Source organism: Marmota flaviventris, chromosome 11, assembly GCF_047511675.1.
Source record: "Marmota flaviventris isolate mMarFla1 chromosome 11, mMarFla1.hap1, whole genome shotgun sequence".
Classification (NCBI taxonomy): Eukaryota; Metazoa; Chordata; class Mammalia; order Rodentia; family Sciuridae; genus Marmota; species Marmota flaviventris.
Window position 1 is genome coordinate 12,450,505 of NC_092508.1, and position 22,026 is coordinate 12,472,530.

At 38.7% G+C, this 22,026-nt stretch overlaps 1 protein-coding gene across 1 annotated transcript in view; it reads right to left on the reverse strand.

Moving 5' to 3' along the window:
- Nucleotides 1-22,026, reverse strand: part of Nyap2 (neuronal tyrosine-phosphorylated phosphoinositide-3-kinase adaptor 2) — a 235,869-nt gene that overhangs the window by 32,848 nt on the left and 180,995 nt on the right. The window contains exon 5 of the mRNA XM_027941643.2: nt 3,706-3,809. Coding sequence (XP_027797444.1) covers nt 3,706-3,809 — 104 coding nt within the window. The remainder of the gene's footprint in view (nt 1-3,705; nt 3,810-22,026) is intronic.

Here is a 22,026-nt window from a genome sequence, read left to right on the forward strand (position 1 = left end):
TGTGTGTGTGTGTGTGGCGAGGGTGAGACTGTGCATGGTGGTGGGTGTGCCCACATCTCCTTCCTTCCCAGAAAAATGAGTGCAAACAGACCTCTGGAGCATCTTTCCTGGCAGAGCTGCCCTTTGGCATGGAGACCCATCCTGGCAGCTCCATTCTTGAAGGAGGGCTTGGTTTTGCATGCCCTGCCCCACCACCTGCTGCAGGAGGACTGTAAATAACGGTGCTGACCCCAGTGGGATCCCTGAAGACAGGGGGCTCGTTCTCAGCCAGGGATGATGAAATTCATGCACATCAGCTGCTGTCTCTAAAGCACTCGTGACTCTTTCTTTGGAGCACATGGCTTTCTTCTCTATTACAGAAGAAAACAAAGGAGAACGTGACAGGTGCTCCAAGTTCAGCAGACGACTGACTTTTATACTTGTTACTTTTACAAGGAAGAGATTACCTTTTTAAGGCAGAGAAATTCAGTTTAATTCCCAAAGATTTGTGTAATGGCAAATATCAAAACAAGTGGTTGCATTGCATTAAAATTCCAAGAAAATGTCCTCAATTGTCCCTGCCTAGTTTGTTTGCTCAAGAGTGAAGTATAAAGGAAGAAAATCTGATTTTCATCTCTCCGGGTTTCACAGAATAATGTGGTGTAGAACAAAGCCTGAATGCTTGAAAATCACACTTCTTTCCCTAGCTTCCTATTTTATCTTACCTATTTTGAAATCCCAGTCAGAAAATATTTTATATTTCCACCGATCTCATGCCTGTGCTTGTTACCTGATGCTAAAACAAGTCGATCAACATTACCTTCCCCTTGTTTCCCGCCCACTGAGATGGCGGGCCATCCTGTCTTCAGTGGCCTTAGACTCTCTGGAAATGGTTGGTCCTATCAGTTCTATCAGACAGCCGAGGGTTGGGGTCAGTCACTTTTGGCCACTTCTGCTCATTTCTGCTGGAGCAATGCTTAGCAGTTCTACCTAATGCCACCTGTAACACTTCTCAGAGAGCACAAAGCACTGAAAAGAGATAGGATGCAAATACCACTCCATGAATGAGGTCTTCCTAAGGCCAGATTCCTCGTAGACTGTCCCTCCCAGAATGGTTTGGGGTTTGTTGACTGCTTCCATTTCTTTTTTAATAGATCACATTGTTTTCCAATGATTTCTAGGAAGAATTCTACATAGGTCCTATTAGGAATTCTGGATTTTAAGAACTATGAGGGATCCTAGTGTTAGAAAACTGCTTTATTACTGACCAGGATGATTTCGTCTTTAATAATGCTATGTGCTCCACAAGCCTGAATAAAATTTGAGCATTTGCTCTCAGAAAAAGCATTTGGACATCTTTTGCCCTTGCTTCACATTCCTGAGCACAGGGCCATGTCAGCCTCACTGCCACTTAAGACAACTGAATCAAGACTAGGGCTGAGGGACTGGGATTAAGTGAAAGGGGACCTTTCGTGCATGTTGGTTGACTTTGGTTAATTCAGAGCAAGGTTTTACCATTGTTGCTCGGCCACAGAGAAGCCCGGAAGGCACTTTTCTCATTCACAGCCCTGATGGCCCATCTCTGGTGATCTGGGTGTCAGAAGAAGTTTCCATAGATAAAGAATCTAACAGCATGTAAAAAGGGTGAGAGGTTTTCCCTTGGTGTATTTTGAAGAAAGAAGAACTTCCCATTAGGTGAGCAAAGAGCTGATAATGCAGGGCATAAACAGGTGATTGCCTCTGTTTTGGAAGGTTGCTCTCGGAACCTGCTTGCATGGAGAGCTGAAGGGTCTTAGATGAAACAACTGTACAGTCAATTACGAAAAGGCAAAACAAAACACAACACACAGAACACTTCTGAGATACTGAGGGTAATAATGTAATAGCAGCAATTGAATACCTGGAAAATGGATTGTATTAATGCAATTTTCCACCAATTAGCTAAAACTCTATATCTAATATTTTTAAATTTCAGATATTAGTAAACACAGCATTTTGGGGATTAAACAGTTTATCTTAGTGAGATTGTGTTATTATTTATTTATTGTCTTATCTTTTCGACTTCCTTTATATTCAAAGTGTTTAAGAGATAGGCATGGTGTCACACTCCTGTGATCCCAGTGACTTGGGAGGCTGAGGCAGGAGGATTGCAAGTTCAAACCCAGCCTCAGCAACTTAGCAAGACCCTGTCTCTAAATAAAACTAATAAAAAATAAATAAAAAGCTAGGATGTAGCTCAGTGGTTAAGCACCCCTGGGTTCCAGCCGGGGTACCAAAACAAAGCAAAATAAAAAATAAAAAACAAAGAAGTGTTTAAGATGGCTACATTTAGTTATAAAGGCATTTAACTGTTTAAGACACAAGAAGTTCCAAATGCCACTTGAGACACCCTTAAGAGAAGCACTTGGGTTTGTAGGTACCTCATATATTCACAAATAAAATACTGTGCATATTTAAGGCAGACAAAATTCTAAGAAGCGCCATGCCTCTCATTATAGAAATGCAATTAATCTGTGTAGTTATGCTTTTCAAATAGCAGACATTTAAAATAATGGATGAATATGTAATTTGCTAATCAGTACTGGACAGTTCCCAAGGAGGTGTCATCATTAGTTTCATCATTTACTGTTTCAGAAGAGTTTCATGGTTGAACCTGGGAAGCAGGGAGAACCCACTCCAGGGTGACATTATCCCACCTATAGCACTTCACAGCGACAGTGATCACGCCTTACAAATCAAGTCAATGTGTTGAATTCCTATTGAGTGAGTTACACATAGGACATTTATGTGAGTGGCTTCCCCCATACTGAATTCCTCATTCATAACCACACACTCAAATGAACTTCAGAGCAACATATTGTACTTTAAGAATTAAATGATGTTTTAGTTTATGCTTTTATTTTTTGCCTCTGTTCTCAAAGTGATAATAGAGATCTCATTTACCATGCATGAACACTTACATTCCCTTTCTGAAAACATTTCTGATATTGTTGGTATAGGAAAGAAAAGTCATTTATTTGGAGGTTGCCTTATTAATCTACAGCTTTCGGTAAATATCTAGATTATCTGGTCAGTCAATTTGTCTCCACAGCCTAAGAAAGAAGAACCACTAGCTGCCGTGTTCAATGCAAATGAGTTGGTATATGAATATTTATAAGGACATCAATATTCACAGTATCTTACAATCATGCTCCAAGCTAAATAAAAATAAAAGTAAACTTCCACAAATATTACAGTATAATAAGATAAGAGCTGAAAGATATGTACAAATTCATTGATAACATCTGTGCAATATTGTGGACAAAACATTTAAAAAGAAATTTACATAAAACAAGGTAGATAAATTTATCAAATGTTGATAAATTTTCAGAGACAGTATAAAAGTACACAAAACATGGAAAAGAGAAAGAATTTTAAAGAATAGCCACTATGCCAATACATACAGTACATGTTTACTACATTTAAATTACAGAATGATGGAAACCAGAGACAAAAACGATTTGGTAACAAACAGCAAAGAAAGTTTCACCAGTCACAAAGAAGAAAGACATTCCTCTTGAGATGAAAACACAGAAGGCCAGAACTCATCCCCCACCCCATACACAGAGAGAAAAATAAAAGCAAATGCAAGAGTTGTCTACAGCGACACACGACAGACAGAAGTGGGAAGCATTTGGCATGTTGCATCACAGGAAGTCAATCACGATTGGCTAACGATGATGGTACCTGGCTCTGTTGCAGGTCACTGGCTTGCCTGAGAGGAGGAGCCGAGGGCGGAGGCACACCTGATGTGGATGCAGATCGGCCTAACTTGCAGCTTACTTTAGGTTCTGCAAACAAGAAGAAAAGACAAAAGGTTAGCTGAGTAACATCTGCAGAGTTGGGATGGCTTTCTGTCTCCCTTTTGGTTTTGCTAAGTGTTCTGGGAATATGCAGAAACAGAGAAAGGAAAAGAAAACAATTATTAGCCTCTGATGTTGGCTAATAATTGGCGGGTGACTAAACACCTTCATAACAATTGACTCGGAAAGGAACTTTATTCTCAGATCAGCTCTTGGGGGATAAGGAACAAATCTCTGGAAGCCCAGGCCTGATCTCTTGCACATTTTATCCCATTTAAGGTTAGTTTCTGTGGAGTGATTGCAGTAGCAGGGATACCCATTACAGGGAAAGCAAGTAACCTGATTATTTTTGATGCTTCATCTTTAGCTTTGGTCCAGAGGACTCCTACATTCTAAAATGTTACCTATGCACTCCAAAGCCTGCCTGTCTCCTTCCTTCCCTTCCTTCCTTCCCTCCCTTCCTCCCTCCCTCCCTCCTTCCTTCCTTCCTTCCTTCCTCCCTCCCTCCCTTGACTTCCATGACTACATTCATCATATTTCCTATGATGAGTTAAAGTTTTTATTTAACATATTTCTATTTTGTTTACATTTTATAATGATCCTCTAAGAACTCCATGATGTTTTGTGTGGCAGAATATGAAGTAGGAAGGATTCTGGATCCATGGATTTATTTTCCAACCTATCCAGAAATCAAACGTATTTCAGAATGCATTCATTTTATTGCATATATATTATTCTAAGCAAATAGTGATAGGTGGAATATTTTATCACCCAGAGTAATGGGGAAGAGTCGAGTTGATGGTAGATAAAAAGATGGAACAAAATGACTTGGAAAGTTCAGAGAAAAATACCCGGCATATACAAGAGGAACGTCGCTCCTCACCTCTGCTAAACAGACTCAAGTGTACACACACACATGTACTATACTTCTCTTCTCTTCCCCTTTCTGTCTATAACCCTCATCACTTCACCTCTCTCCTTTCATTGTCTCCTGCTTCACGTCCTTGTTCTGCACTTTCCCTTTAGAAGAGCACTCCTGTGGCTTCTGATCCAGTCTTTTCTTTCTCGAGTCGGGTACAGACTCCGGTAGCTCTGTCCTCTCCCTGCGCTCTTGCTTGGTCTTGGATCTCAGTATTCTGCACACCAGGCATTATACACACATGCTCACCAGGAAAACAAGATAAAGCTTCCTCTCAATGTCTGAATCCCCCTAGTGATTTACCCATGTTTCGCAGGAGTGCCACCTCCATTTTTCTGAACAAATCTTCTAATAGTTTTCTAATACTTATCATCAGTTTTCTTTTCCTTTCTCTGTAAAGTAAGTTCTGTGACAGTTTGTCTTTTTCTTTGCAATAGCTCCTGTATTTATCTCATGTCCCAGAAACCTCCTTGCTGGTTCCCAGGATCTCTCTGCTCACAAGTAACGAGGACACAATGCCACATAGATGACTTTCAGCACATCTACCTTGTTCAAAAATTTTTTCTATGACTCCATACTTAATATTGTAAGAAATTTAAAATCACCTAATTTTCACAAGTACCATCCACCCTCTTTTCCATAGCTCCCTGCTCCCAAGAACACAGACATCCCGGGTCCCCTCGGGATCCACATTGATCTGCTTCCGTCCTTCACCTCAAGCTGTTCTCATCCACAGACATTTATTGAGCCAAACCTCACAGGTGCCCCAAACCCACTTCAAGGTGCACTTCCTGTGTAAAGTGCACAGTGATCTTGCTTTTCTCTCTCTTGTGAGTTGCCTTAGCACATAACAGGGTTTAAACTACTTGATAAGGTTTTGAGCATTTTTGCTGGTAGGAACCATATAGTAAGTGTCAATTATTATGCATTTTTCTGTCACCAAACATACCCAAATTTACCTTTTTATCAATGCTACTTCTAAAAGCAAGTAGAGGAGATCAGGTAACACAGAATATAAAACCTGAAATCCAGGCCTAGGTCCCCAGCTTATTAAGTTGGTGGCCCTCATTCAAGAGGATGTCACCCTCTAAGATCCATTTCAGAAAATCCTTTCTTAGTTTTGTTATGGTGATGAAATATCTGCCCACACATTCCTCAAAATACCATTGAATTCCTGCTTCAGAGAGAATTAAACCGGTGTATCCTATGATGACATAGATAAAATATCACCATAACTTATAAATTAACCCCATTTAATAGAAGGCATAAATCCTTGCACACCTTAGGGTACCATCTTTTATTATATAAAATAACAGGTGAATCATCCATCAGAAACCTGGTTGATGAGTTTTCATAATGAGCCAATTTGTCCATGTATTCATTCCTGGGTTCACACACTCAGTCCCAAGAAGTGAAAAAACTCAATGTTTTTCTTAGGAAAGGATGACAAATATTTATTTACTATAAGGCTCTTTCCAAGTTTATGCTAAAGGTATGATCTGAAGAAAAGAGATTGACAAATGGACGGCCTTTCACGTCACCAAATGTACCTAACTAAGGATAAACTGCTCCTCTGGAGGTTTCCTGACTTAATCAGACTCTTTCAAATGTGGATACTGATATCTCCAATGTGCAAACTGAGCCTTTCCAAAATCCAGGCAAAATTTTGATTTCATCTTGACCTGTAAAGGCCTTGTTTTGACTCTTCGGGTTCAGTCTGGGTTCTGTGAAGGTTCATCAAGCCCCACTTAGGTCTGTAATAGAAACCAATAGCCACCAGTTACGTGTAGCAATGAAAACCCCTAGCTAGTCACCTGTAGGGCTAGCTCTGGGGTCAGGTCACCTGGTGGTGGAATGTTCAAACCCATGCGGGCTATGACTCCACCTGCAGAGGGACACTGAGGTGATTCCCATCAATTATGCACAAATTATGCACAATCATGCACAAATTTGTATATAGGCACATGCACTATAATGTTGATGCTTAAAGCTTTCGTGCAGTAGGGACATTTAAAAAAATTTTATCTCTCTCATTTTGGCTCTTCTGTCACTTTCAAATGCTGTAACATAAAGGCATTCTGAATTATCATGGTATTTATGTGCCTGGGTTGATGACATGAATCTTTATGAAGTTGCTCTGACTGAGGTTTCTTTAACCAAATTAATTGTACATGACAGTCCTGGAAATCCTAAAGTAGATCCTACCTGTAATCAAGCCTCTTACACATCTCTAGGCCTGTGATATTAAAGTTAAATTGTCCAACTCACTTCTTACCTTTGGTGATACAGTATTCACTTAGACTTAAAGAGCAAGTATTACATCACCAAAATACTCTGTTTTCATCCTGATTTAAAAAAAAAATGCCAAGGCTTTTTGCAGTCCAAAAACAAGAGCTCTATACCTAGAAAGAAATGTAAAATAGAGCTTTTCTACCCCAAGAAACATTCATTCCACTAAGAGATTAATTTTGAAGTAGCAGGCACCTGTTTTTATTGCAAAAGAAGAAACTTCCTTTGAAGACTCTATGGATAACATTTCAGAAGTGTGGGCTGTTGTTGCTTGTGCAATTTGCCTGAAGAGTAGACAGAGAACAAGAAAGATGAAGTAGATTCAAAAGGAGATGAAGAGAGGGAGACAGGGAGGGAGGAAAAGGAAGGAAGGAAGACAAGGGGAGGGATGGCGACTCACACTCTAGCTCCTTGGAGTAAACAATTATCAAGAGATGACGGACCGTGAGGTACTTCCAAATCAGTCGTGGCTCATCATTTTTTTTTTTTTTTTTATTAAGTAAGGAGTCACTGGACTGTGTTTCTTATTACAACTTTCTTTTTACTCTTAGTGCATGCAACCTCCCATTGCTTTTCATTACTGTTTTTTAAGATCACCATTTCTCATCTTCCCCTTGATTATGTCCCTGGTCATCACTAAAGGATGACCTCCAAGGTGTCACTGCTCTCCTTTGGAGTACCAGTGTTCTCTTTGCTCTCAGAAGGCAAAGGCACACTTGTGTGTTCTCGACAACTGGATCTTCACAGCTGTGAAGAGATTAGTGCATTTTCACAAAAGAAAAAAGAAAGAAGATATACTTTCTTCTATCACCAAAGGATGAAATCAGTCAAATTTTGATGAGGCATATCTTTTCTCTACATTGTTTTAAAACCATCCATATTTTTTGGTGTACAAGCAAAGACAGATAATGATGATCCACCAATTCAGACTTTCTGCTGAGTCTACTGAATGATGTGGGGATTACATGGGACTAAGAGAGCAACCTTTTCCCTGCTCCCCAAAATACCAAGTGTTCTTATACAAGCTCCAATTTCTGGGGAAGGCATTTTTTGAAACAACCCATATGTTATTTGAGATAAACTGGCACCTGAGAACAAGGGCCAGGCTTGCCATGATTACATTTAAACTTTCATGGGTTCCAAACACTTTGTTTCAAAGCTTTTACCACACATCATAGCAAACAGAGTAAGATGCCCTCATGCCCCACAGTAAATGTAATTTTTCCTGTATACTTTGAATGGATTTTTATGATTTTTCTGTGTAATTATTGAACTGTAAAGAGCCCCCATAATTCACAACTGATACGATATCTACACAGTAATCATGCTCATACAGCAATTCTCTAAAGATTGAGCAATCTAATCTACAGATAGTTTTCAAATGCAATGGCATTGTTTTGATACTAAATTTAACAATTAAATATCAACTTTGTACTGGTTTTTAAGTTTTCATTAATGTTAATGTAGCAGTTTCTTTTAGAACTTCTATGCAATTATACTTTTTTCAATATTACATATTTTTATAGATTCCTGAGTAGGTGATAGGCCTGGGTATTGTAACTATGGTGATGAAAAGATAAAACTAATCTGATAATTACTGTGATCATTTCATGATCACTGAGAAAGGAAAGGAAACCATCAGGATGCAAGAATCTATCCTAGGAGTGCACATACATATATTAATTTTCTCTCTTTTTCTTTCTCTCTCTCTTCCACCCCCCTTCAGGATTCTCCAGTTTTCCTCTGAGGAAGCAGCAGACACTTGCATAACCTTGAATGTCTTCCAGAGTCTTCTAGACACTTCCATAACCTTGAAGGGTCCGATAAAACCATGACTGATACCAGAGTAATTGGTAATTCTTGGGAACAAGAGATTTATACCTAGAAAGAAATGTAATATAGAGCTTTTCTATCCTAAGAAACATTCATTCCACTAAGAGATTAATTATGAACTAGAAGGCACCTGTTATTCTCATTACAAAAGTAAAAACTTCCTTTGAAGACTCTATAGATAACATTTTAGAAGTTCAGGCTGCTGTTGCTTGTGCAATTTGCGTAGGGGGCAACATGGTGGGTAGCTTGTGATCCACCAATGGATACGGAGTTACAGGAGATGTCCCATACAGAAAACAAAGAGAATCACACATGTCAAGTTGTGGGGATACCCATTTATATTCCTTCTTGTGATCTAAAGAGCTAGCATGGTCATTGTCACCCATATTCTTTTGTAGAGAATGTAAATCACACTGCTTCATAGACGGATGCCCAAGATGCTATAATACACGGCTGGCCTCTAACAGGGCAGCATAGTATAGTGAAGCATTAATAATGTGATTATTTGAAAGCCTCATTTATAGTAACATATAATTTCTAAAACACCCATAGAATCATTATCCCTTTAGTTGAATATACAAATGTGCTTTTATTTTCAACAAATACTTCACATTAAAAAATGACTTTATATGTGTATATGATGTGGTATTTTATCTGTTTAACAAGTCAAATATGATAATTATCTTGAAAATCACTACAGAGAGCAAATTGATGAGTCAAGATATAAAAGTTAAAAGAAATATCATGATTTGTTTCAGGATCAAGTGCATATTACCATAGTGACAGAAATTCCATTATGTGCTATGGCATAAAAGTAGAATGAACAGACATACAACGGGGCATCCCTTAGGAAAACAAGTCAAAAAAAGTCATTTGAACTATTTAGAAAGGTTATGTTTTGCTTCTAAATAACAAAAGAAGAAAAAGGAAGTATAAAGTTTAAATTCTGTACATCACTCAACTTGTTAAAAGCTATTTCCTTCTAATAAACTTTGATAAAAACTGGCCATTTCAGTAATGACATTTCCTTGTCATATCATAGGTACTTTGTTAATGAGCAAAAATCTTGAGAGAAAGTGTTGCTAGTTATTATACATTTTATGGTCCTCACTCACCATCATGTTCTGTTTCAATGGCCATCACCCTTACGTGGCTGCCTTGAATCAACTGTTACAGACATAAACTGAGGTAGGTGTGGATGGGGAGAAAACTAAGCTCAGATTCTGTGATGGAGTCCTCCACAGCAGGGACTTCACTCTGATCTCTAGTAATGGCTATGCTTTTCCCAATTATGATAAATATTCTAGGGTCCCTAAGATCCACTGGAGATCAGGGAATGAGGTCAAAACTATCCTTATGAGAGTACAAAGCAAGATGCATCTTTCACTGTCTTCACAAATACACTGAAAGTCAAAAGCAATGGGTAAGGCTGATGTCACTTTATCAGTGACACAGGCCTGTACCATGACTATGCACATTGCCCCCGGAATTGGGTATTTGACAGGTATTTTCTTGAAAATGGATGAAGGTGGTTCAGGGAAGATACCTGATGTATATATTGGCAATAATAAACTTAAGGATCCAAACAAATATGAAAGTTTCAAAAAACTTGCATCTATCTGAGTGAGTTTGACAGAATCCTGATAAAGCCTTTCTATGAGATCATTAGTGATTTAGTGAATGTGGTGTATTGATTTTTTTTTTATAATGAAACAGGTCAACAAATGGATATCTGCATGACTTAGTGAATTGATATTTTCTATACATGATGTTATAAATCATAATAGGTAAAAATTGCACTTTACGATTCAAGATAGTCTAGGAGATTTTAATGTAACAAAGAATGATGAGTTTATTAAAATGAAGCTAATTTTGCAACTAACTTTTAAGAAACTACTATTCATCAAGCTCTGGAAATATATTAAAGAAGAGTATACATAACTGTGTTGTTTTTTTTTAAAAAAGGAATTTAAATATTCCTCTCTTTTCAAATCCATACATTTATGTGGCCAGATTTTTTTTATATATTTAACCAAAGCTACATTATAATAGATTGAATCCAAAGCAGATATGAAAACCTATATTCTAATGAGTTATTCATTAAAAACAAGGAAGAGGCATTACAATTTCCCAAATATAAAACACCTCAATCTGCCCAACATTTGCTACAGTTTCAGAAAATACTCATTTTTAATGGGAAGATGTTATTTATGCTAACATATAATAGTGTTATTGTTTTTTAATGAATAGGTAATTTTTCAATTCTCAATTTTAATTGCTATTATGATAAATATTGTTAAACTCACATAAAGGAGTGTATTTTGGGGTTTTCAATAATTTTAAGAATAAAAGGGGTCCTGAGACCAGAGGTAGAAAATTGAAGCTTTATAAGGATTTTGCATCTCTATGAAGTTTTTTTAAAAAGATCATATTTCATATCATTAATTCGTCACTTATTTTAAAAACAAATTTTTTTATTAGTTGTTCAAAACATTACATAGCTCTTGACATATCATATTTCATACATTTGATTCAAGTGGGTTATGAACTTCCATTTTTCCCCCGTATACAGATTGCAGAATCACATCGCTTACACATCCACGTTTTTACATACTGCCATACTATTGTCTGTTGTATTCTGCTGTCTTTCCTATCCTCTACTATCCCTCCTCCCCTCCCCTCCCCTCCCATCTTCTCTCTCTACTCCATCTACTGTACTTCTTTTCTCTCCCTTGTTTTTTCCCCCCTTTCCCTTCACCTCCTCCTATATGTAATTTTGTATAACGATGAGGGTCTCCTTCCATTTCCCTGCAATTTCCCTTCTCTCTCCCATTAATTTGTCACTTATTTTAAAAACAAAAATTTTTTTAAAAAAGAAAGAAAAGTATCATGCTTAAGCACAAGAAACATGGAAAACCTTTGAAAACTCCAAGGGATTTGAGAACCACCAAATGGAAATGCTCTATTAAAAAAAAAAAAAAAAATCTCTGGAAAAATCCAAGAAAACCTATTACTTCCTTTGAGCCTGAGGGAAGTCATCCAAACTCTCAGGGTACTTAGTGTCTCTATAAGAAGCAAGCACCAAGTTCATTTCTGATTCTTTGATGCTAATAAATGAAATGTGTTGGATAATTGAAATGACTTCAAAGATATTCTTAATTGATCACAAGCTAGTTTATTAAGGCCATTATTTACTCCTCCTTTCAAGTCTATGTTTTTGTCTTTTATTTGCCAACAATGGTGGTAGAATTATGCATAGCTCAAGATTGCTATTTAGTAAAATTTTCTAAAACAGTTGGTAAATGTTTAGGCAGAAAATTATTAAAAATAGGGAAATTTATATAGAAATAAAATATAAGAAGGAGTAATAGTCACCTATTATTTTTATCTGTCCAGAATCCATTTCCTGTCTTTCTGGAATGGTTAGTTAATTCTCCTTTGCAGAACAGTATCACTAGTCATTACAGTTCTTACAGTTCTATGGTAAGCGCTCACTTGCGCTCCAGTTCCAGACATGGTCACATGACACTGGTCTGTCCAATCAATACTTCTATCCCTTTAGTTTCGCTGACTGGCTCAGGGGTGGCCATGTGGTCCAAGTCACTCCATGCTTTTGCTGGAGCTTTTGGGGAAGAGGTCTGTCTTTCATGAAGGTCTGCTAAACTCTCATAACTTACTAGCTGAATGACCTAGGGTAATTTTCTTGATCTCTCAAAGCTTCAGTTTTTTCACAGGTAAAATGGGAGAAATACAGGAACCTGCTTCATGAGATTATTGTAGGCATTAAATAAAATAATAAAAGCAAAGATTTTACTGTGGCCATCAATACATAATATCTCAAGAAATTTCTGCTCTGTTTTACTATTTAAAGGTAAATGTTACCTTTCTTTTGCTTTTACATCCAAACTGCTTCATCAGAAGTGCACATCTGGCTCAGTTTACAGAGCCTGCCTTGTGGTAGCCTGTCCCTCTCATGCTGCATTAGGTTCTCCAAAAGCTCCATGCCTTCTTACTGTAGGGTTTAATGCTGATGCTCCATGCTGCCTCCTGCTCTTGATCCTTTCCTCCTCTACTCACCTGTATGCTCTTTGAGAACAGGGGCTAAGCCTATCTCTTTCCCCACCATATTTCCCCTGAGTAATGTGATAACTACTAATCCCTGAAAAGGATTGATTAAATATTTATTAAATTAACTATTTTTTAAAAAGCTTTAAAGAATGAGGGAAGTATAGAAGATGAATTATTTTCATAGTTCCCCATAGGTCAAGGGAAAAAAAAAAAAAAGAAATACATCAACTATTCTTCAAGTCAGTGTAACATTAGTGTTAGGGGTGTAGTACCTGTGTTAGACAGAAGGTGGCAGTAAAAATATTATTATTTTATGTATTCTGGTGGGATTATAAAGCTCCCACACTCTGTAAATGCCTCACATAAATCAAACAGAACCTTCTGTTTTGCAATGACTTCTATGACTTTTCACAAAAACAGGAAGGGCATTCTTTGTGAGCACTGTCGGCTCAGTGTACTCACAAGGCATTTCCAATAAAAGTCAATGGATGCCAATAGGAGCAGTGTCAGAAAGGGCCTGCTTAGACAGAGTCCAGGGAGGAGCCAGATAAGTGTCCAGCAGCAAAAGACCCAAGTTTCCAATTTTACAGTCAGAATTCAGCCAGCAAGCACACTGTCATCCTGGTTCTCAAGCAGGACAGATTTTTACTAAGCAACAAGTAGAATAAAGGCACCTTCTGCATCATCTGAATTGTCTACATCTGATTGTTTTTCCTCCATAGAATCCAACAAAGCATGGATATTCAGAATGTCTCTAATGATAAGGAAGTTATTAATCAAGTTATAATTTTTTTTCTAGCAGTGTTCAGGGTATTTATGCTATATACGATATCATGTTGTATGCTATATTTAGTAGAAATCTAGTTTAAGGGAAATATATGTGTATGCAAATTTTGTACACTAGATAAGTAGATAGATACATGGCATATTGCATTAAGTAGTTAGCTGACTTTGCAAATCTGGTGGACTAATACTCTAGCTGAAAGCTCATAAGTGGCTGCACACTACGTGCACACACATGCACACACATCAGGTTTAATATCACCACATTCCTTGACATCAGACTGCTCACATAACTAACCAATTGCCTTTTTAGAAAAAAAATAGGAATGAGAATATAAATGGATTAAGAAAAGTTTTATAAAACCACTAGGAAACAGACCAAATGTCCTGTTTTACTGAATTGAGGCAATAATGGCTCTTCCCTGTATAGCTTTGCTCAAATCATTGGCCAAAATAAGATCCTGGAAGGCAGGGGTAATCTCTTCATCACCTCCTGGGAGGTGCTGTTCTCACAGGTGCACTTAACAAGACCTCACTGAAGAAAAGCACACAGAGCCAGGTGCAGTGGTGCACGCCTGTAATCCCAGCAGATCGGGAGGCTGAGGCAGGAGGATCTCAAATTCAAAGCTAGCCTCAGCATCAGCGAAGTGCTAAGCAACTCAGTGAGACCCTGGCACAAAACAAAATACAAAATAGGACTGGGGATGTGGTTCAGTGGTTGAGTGCCCCTGAGTTCAATCCCTCATAACCCTCACCCAAAAAATAAAGAAAAGCATACAGAATGCTGGTTTTTGACCACCAGAACTACATGAGGAATAAGGTTGCTCATTAATTCTTGATGCACTAATACACTCAGTTATAAGTACCTTTCAATGAGTTATGCAAACAGAAATTCCATGGGCTGAAGAGCAAAGAAAACATCCTTCTTGGGATTTATAAGACATTATTTGGGGCAGCAAATTTATCTTCATAATTCTGTTTCCCTTGGTTTAGGAGGATAATAAATTAGCTGGCTCTGTATATATGATCACATAAACCCTGGGTTTACAATCCATAAATGGTTTTCTGTCATGTTTAGCTAAGACGCAAATCACAGAGGCAGGCTTTTGGCTTCTCCTCTGCCCTCCATATTCCCTCCATTGTGTCCATCCTCACATTGCAGGGTCATGCGCCTCTCCTGTCCTCTGATTGATTGCTTTTCCTCCTACTTTGCCTTGACATTTTAGTCTCCAGGTCCTCGAATGCCAGGTAACACACTCTAAAGGAAAGACTGTGCCACTTTCCTCGGTGGCCTTTGTCAAAGATTGTTAACTACATTTTTACTTTTGCCATTAATAGCTGTTTCCCCCACTGGCACATACTCCTTGCTTGATAATTTCATATTGCATACAACAGGAGAATGAACGAGTGAATTCAGGTGCACGGTGGCGAAAAAAAGGAAACCCAATGTAAGTAACTCCAAGGAGGAGAGCTGTACAAAGGATCAGAAATCCGAAGTCCATTCCTTGGCTTGAAAATACTATTTACCAAAGAGTCTGGGGAATTACTTGATTTCTTTTGAGTCTCAATTTTTTTTTCACTGAAAAGATCAGACAATGAAAGCAGCCCATTAATGCACGGACTTTTGTGAAGTACAAATGACAGTACATAGAAAAGTATTTAAAAGATAATGCATGATTTATACATGGAAGGTATTATTCTGAGTGGGTCACAAATAAGCTACAAAGGTGATCAACTTAAGTTCCCATTATCAGGTTCAATATAATTTGTAATGTTCTTAGAGCCATTTTTGTAATTATGCCAGATTCTGTTTTATTTAGTCTTTTATATTTAATTGTTCATTGGAACAAATGTTACATGAAATCATAAAACCATCTTATTCTTTTCTCTCCACAAATGAGTTCCACGTAGCTTTGGGGAGCTTGGTTTTTTGTTTTGTTTTGTTTTGTTTGTTTGTTTGTTTTTTTGTTTGTTTTTAACCACCTTTTGAAGAAACCTTAGGCCAAATCTCAGGATCTTTCACTCTGATAACTGAAAATCGTTCAGTTTCTACAACTTACAAAAAGTGCTACAGAGTCATAATTCAAATGTCCAGTTACTTAGAGTGAACAACATTTCAAGCCCCGTTTCAAGGAAATGCTTCTCCCTTGCCACAAAGGGCCCTCTTTTTGCCTCATGTCCTTTTCCATATCCCTCTGCCCTCAGTGAGGTTCTACAGTGTCTACTCTCACCAGCAGAACAGGAGGGAGGAAGGAGGAGGGCCAGGAAAGGTTGTTGAGGGGGCGTGGCATGAGATGACGTCTCTCCCTCTCTCCGGCTATACCAGGCATTTGGCACTGAAAGTCTCTTCTGGGGGCACTTTCAAGTGTGCCTGGAGGCCTCCCAGGTGACTGGCCATCTCTTTCCTAGAGAACTACGGATGTTTGTTCTGTCTTTCCTTGATTCTTGGGCATCCTGTAGGGTACCTTGAGCCTCTTCTTGGGAATCTTAGCTGCAGGCAGCCCCACAATCTAGGCCCCCTGCATGGTTTCTCTACATGGCTGAATCCCATCCAGGGGAGACACATCTTACCAAATCTTTAAGCCACAATCAGTAGCTGCATGGTTACTTGCCCAGGAGTGTTCTATTGTGTGGACCTAGGTCATTCACCTAAACTCTTGTGCATCCTCCCACTCCTGGCATTTTGTCCCCAAATTTCTAGAAAAATATCAAGCTTTCCAATGAGTTCCACTGAAGTGTGTCTTACTTGATTTTTCACTAGAGACATTTCTGTCCCTCCTGCATTAGGATGGACATTTACCACATGTGTGCACACGCAAACAGACACACACACACACACACACACACACACACACACACGTACCTAAAGTCATTTCTAACATCTAGCTGTCTCTGTGCCTCTCACCACTTTCCTAGGCTCAAATGAGGGTTCAGTTAAGGACAACAATATTCATTTTATCTCCCTCCTGTGCAAGCTGTGCTTCTTTGGTCTGGTTTTTGGCTTTGGATGTGAGAGTAATTATCTTCTATTATTTTGTAATTAGGCTTTTGCATTTTATACTCTGTTTATTTACATTCAAATTCTATTAAGACATTCTCTGACCATTTAAAATGTTTCACTCACTCCCAGCTCTCCTTTTCTTGTTATTTCTCAAAGCTGTATGACCAGCATCAAGAGAAATACCAATAACACTGTCTCTGTTGAACACAAACTCCAGCCAGCAAAAGTCACCATTTTCCACAGAGAAATAAAAGTGAGGCTATTGGGGATATGACTTATATGACTCTCCACAGACTCTCCAAATGAGAAATCTTTATGTGTTTACTAGTAGAATTCAGAAAGGGAGAGTTAAACTCTAGAGTGAGAAAACAGTGAGCAGAACCAAGCAGCAAGATCTCGCAAATGTTCCCCAAGGAAGTAACCAAGCACCCAATTAGAACTGGAAAGCAGAGCAGATGTGGAGAATTGGCTTCCGGTGCATGAGCCCACAGTATAGAATGGCAGCCTTGAGGGTCGTAGGCACCGAAGCCCACAGCTGCCTAGGGCTGAAATGAAGCCAAGCAGGAAGTTAGTCAACATCCTACAGCGAAGTCCAAATTACAGCCAACACCCAAATTCTACCAGACTGGTTTGCTCTTCTGTTGCATAATAAAAGTGGATATAATGGGGAACCCATAGTCCTGATCATTGCGCAGGACCCAAGCTGTGAAAATGCAATGGTTAAGCACAATCCTTTGAAAAGTCAGATGGTGAAAGGAAAGGTGGGAGGGTGCTTTTCCATTTTTTGCTTTAATTTTTTGTCATTGAGCATGCTGTACTTATCCTTTATTATCCTGTATTGTCATATAATAACAACAAAGAATGTTCAGTTAGGGGAAGATAGCAAGGTTCAAAGACACCCTGACAATTATCTACTGTCCCTTCATATCCAAACCCTGTGGCTTAATATTCCTTAGTTTCACTAAGGAGACTCTGGGTCACCTGTCCATTTTCTGCTCTTTGCTGGACTCACTTGCACATTTGCAGTCCGCTGTGAGGCAGGTGGGTGGTTCTGCTGTTCCATGCTGTGCTTTCTCCCACGTTCACAAGTTGACTAGTTGAAAGTCAGAGACCCTGGGCTTCTTGCATAGGTATCCCATCCTCCAACAGACTAGCTCTGGTTTGTTCTCACATGGTGATGGCAGGGTCAGAAAATAGCATATGGAAGCATGCATTTCTATTGAGGCTGAGGCTGAGACTTCATGCACAGTTACTTCCATTTTATTCTATTGGTGAACACAAGACAAAAGTCCAACCCAGATTTGATGGATGGGAAATTGACCTTTCTTGATAAGGAGCTATAAAAGCACATCTCAAGGGGCCTGAATACAGGGAAAAGGGAATAACTAGGACCATTATTGTGGCCACAGCATCCCAAAAAAGGGAGTCCACATGAAGAAAAGGAAAAAACAAAAGAGGATATAATTTGGAAATTATGTAGACATATTAAAATACTTAATATTAGGGTCCAAAGTAAAATATATTACTTTCATCCCCACTTCTGTAAGTGAGCTGCAAGAAATCCCCTATCCCCTCTTATTGGCCTGGCTCCTACTTGTCATACTAGTTTCAGATCATATTCTCCAGAAATCCTCTTGGAATTATCTTCCCTTGAGCCAGAGAAAAAAATTGTGTGATTATGCTGGTTTGTTTTTAACACCCTACACTTTCTCCAGTAGCATTTAGAAAAATCTGTTATTTTCTTCATTCTCCACTTATTATGGTTTAAATATTTGGTGTTCCCCCAGGTGCTTATGTGTATGGCAATGCAAGAAAGTTTGGAGGTGAAATGATTGGGTTATGAGAACCTTAACTCAATCAGTAAGTTAACGCCCTGATAAGAATGAACTGGGTCCTATCTGAAGGCCAGTCAAGTGTGGATGGAGGAGGTAGGTCATTTGGGGTGTGCCTTTGGAGTATATATTTTGTATGTGGTGAGTGGAGTCTCTGTCTCTGCTTCCTGGTGCCATATTTCCAGCTGCTTTCCTCAGTCATGCCTTTCCACTATGATGTCTTGTCTTATCTTGTGCCCAGAGATATGGGGTTGGGCCATCTATGGACTGAGACTTCTGAAACCATGAACCCCCAAAATCGTTTTTGTCCTAAAATTGTTCTTGTTGGGTCTTTTGGTCACAGCAGTGGAAAAGCTGACTAAAACAGAAGTTGGTCCCAAAAAGGGAAGTTGTTTGTGTGACTGACCTGATTATGTGATTTAGAAGCTTTTGGAGCTTTTTGTAATTTGTGGGATGAATTTTGGAAAGTTTAGCGATATAAGGTGGGAAAGTTTTAGATTGTCATAATCAGAGCTTAATGGGTGATACTGGGGGAGTTCAGAAGACCATTAGGACTGTGCACAGTAAAGACAGGGCTCATGAGATTTCAGAGGAGAAGGAGAACTCCACTGGAAATTGGACTGGAAGCCATTCCTGTTATGTTCTAGCTAAGAAGTTGTCTGCATTTTGCCTGTGTCCTGAGACTTTCTGTGAGGCTGAATTTAAAGGTGATGGACTTCTTAATCTGGTGGAAGAAATTTCTAGGCAGCATCATATTCAGGTGGTGGCATGGGTACTGCTGAAGGCTTTTAGCCAAGTTTACTGTGATAATTAGGAGCAGAAAGCAAAGCAGAAAAAATTGTAAACACTTGAAGTTTGGCCAAAGAACTATGAGTAAAACTGGGGCTAAGGAATGTGTGGTTGTTAAAGACATTATAGTCACAAAAGAAATGCTTAAGACTTCCCAGAAACACTAGGAAAGATGTCTTGAGGGCATCTCAGGAACTGGCAAGATCATACCCATCTCAGGCTCACGGGTGTAAAAGTAAAAAATTATTTAAGAGACCAGTGGGGCACTATACCTGCACAGGGGGACCTAGGAAGTTGTTTAACCATGCTCAGCCACACAGGCACTCAGAGACTGCTCAACCATCCATGGTCCCTGGAGCTTTGACACTGCCCAAGATGGTGGCAGACCTTGGCATCAACCATATGGAATGGAAATGCTTGAATACATGTAAATGGCCTTGGAGTTTTTATAGGGAATCATAATGAAATGTTGCCTTGAGTCTCAGAGGATTCTTTGGATGTGTACTCTGGGACAATTCTTGAATTCTTAAGTGTGAGGATTCTTAAAGATGGACTAACTGAATTTTTGCATTGTGAGACAAGCATGAGCTTTTGGGGCCCAGGGACAGAATACCATTATTTAGATATTAGGTGATCTTATCTGTGAGACAATGCAAGAAAGTTTAGAGATGAAATGACTGGGTTTTGAGAACCTTAACGTAATTAGTGAATTAATCCCCCAACAGGTATTAATTGAGTGGTAACTGAAGGCATGCACGGTGTGGCTGGAGGAGGTAGGCCATTGGGGTGCCTTTTGAATATATATTTTGTATCTGGCAAGTGGAGTCTGTCTCTCTGCTTCCTGGTTCCATGTTACCAGCTGCTTTCTTCAGTCATACCCTTCCACCATTTTGTCCTGCCTCACCTTGGGTCCAGAGCCATCTCTGAACTGAGACCTCTGAAACCATGAGCCACCAAATAAATTTTTCCTCCTAAAATTGTTCTTGTCAGACCATCTTATCATGGCAAAGGAAAAAAAAAACACTGCTGGAGTATGAGTCCTGGGTTCATCATATGTCTGCCCTTCCCCTAGCACCTAGCATCATGCCCTTGCATGATATTGAATAGATGTTAAAGTCTTTTATTAGAAAATAAACAAAAAGGGAATTGATGATCAAATGTTAAGTTGGAAATTTATTCAACTTGATGTGTAAATTTACGAATGTCAATATTTTCTCATGATTCCTACCTCCTTGCTTGCATTGTCTTAAATCACATTAATTACCACCCAGCAAAACAGAGGCATGAAAGATTAATATTACTTTTTGATAACTGTATATGATATGGCAACTAAGTCTTAAGGATTGCCTCTAGTCATTTCTCTAAATTTCATTTATAAATGTGTTCTCAAGAGAATGCAAAAATGGTCATCAAACTGGCCTAAACTCTTTCTAAGAAAATACACAATTAAGTAAATCACAGGCTGTTGCGATAATAGTAGACTCCATAGCCAGTGTAACTGCATACATATAGTTCAAGAAAAACTTGTATCATATTTGCCATGTGCTAAACTCTCCAGAGGAAATATTCAGTCTTAGTCCTAGGGGGATATAATAAAAAGACCTTTCCTGCAAAATTAAATGGGAACAGAATCAACTTGGTCTGCTAGCTATTTTAAACTGGCTTTATATCAGGCATTTTCATGCTTTTTAAAAAACATAATCCTCATAATGACCTACAAGGTGAGATTTTCTTTATCTTAACAGAATTTGGGTGACAGCAGAGTTATGCAATTTCCTTAAGCCATTACAACCAAAATATTAATTTATTAATAATGTTGCCAACTATCTTTTAGTTACACTTAAAAACAAAATGAAACAAAACAGAGTGGCACATTCCTATAATCCCAGGAGGTCAGGAGGCTGAGGAAGGAGGATCACAAGTTCAAATTTAGCCTCAGCAATTTAACGAGGCCTAAATCAAATTGCAAGACACTGTCTCAAAATATAAAATAAAATTGACTGGGGACATGGCTCAGTGGTTAAGTGCCTCTGGGTTAAGTCCCCAGTACCAAAAAATAAAAAATAAAAAGAAAGAAAGAAAAAGAAAAAGAAAACTATATACTTTGCTGCACAGTCCCCAGAACCACTGCCTTGTTCTGAGCTGCTCATCTGCTTTTCAATTCTCTGTGCTTGAGGCTATTTGTGGATATAGCAGGCTGGCTCATGAATGTCTTGAATTATTGCTTCAGGAAGTTTACCAGTAAATATATGCAGTCACTGTTGTGTCATCAAGTATAGTAAATGTGTTTCCAAATTTTCAAGAAAAAAGCATCTTTCTTAGAAATCAATGGATAAAAGTTTAGTGCTCAAAGACTGGAATCTGGGATTCCTTCTAGTACTACCCATTTCTGAATCTCAACTTTCTGTTGGTTGTGTTAAGTGGTTCCCATTCTTCCAGTTCTTCAGGGTCTCTAGTTACAGGCCTTTGAATAATACTCTAACATCTTCCTAATTTCCCCCAATCTTCAAAATGGTGATTTGGATAAGAATTAGAGGGGCAAATATCTTAAGAAACAGTTTAGGGTGTATGAATTGCTATCTTGAAGCCAGGTTTTCACCGTCTCCCACTAAAACCAAAATACTCCAGGGCTCCTTTTCCTCACCATTCTTGCTACTTATTTATTTTAGTGCTCTCACTTCTGCTCAGTTC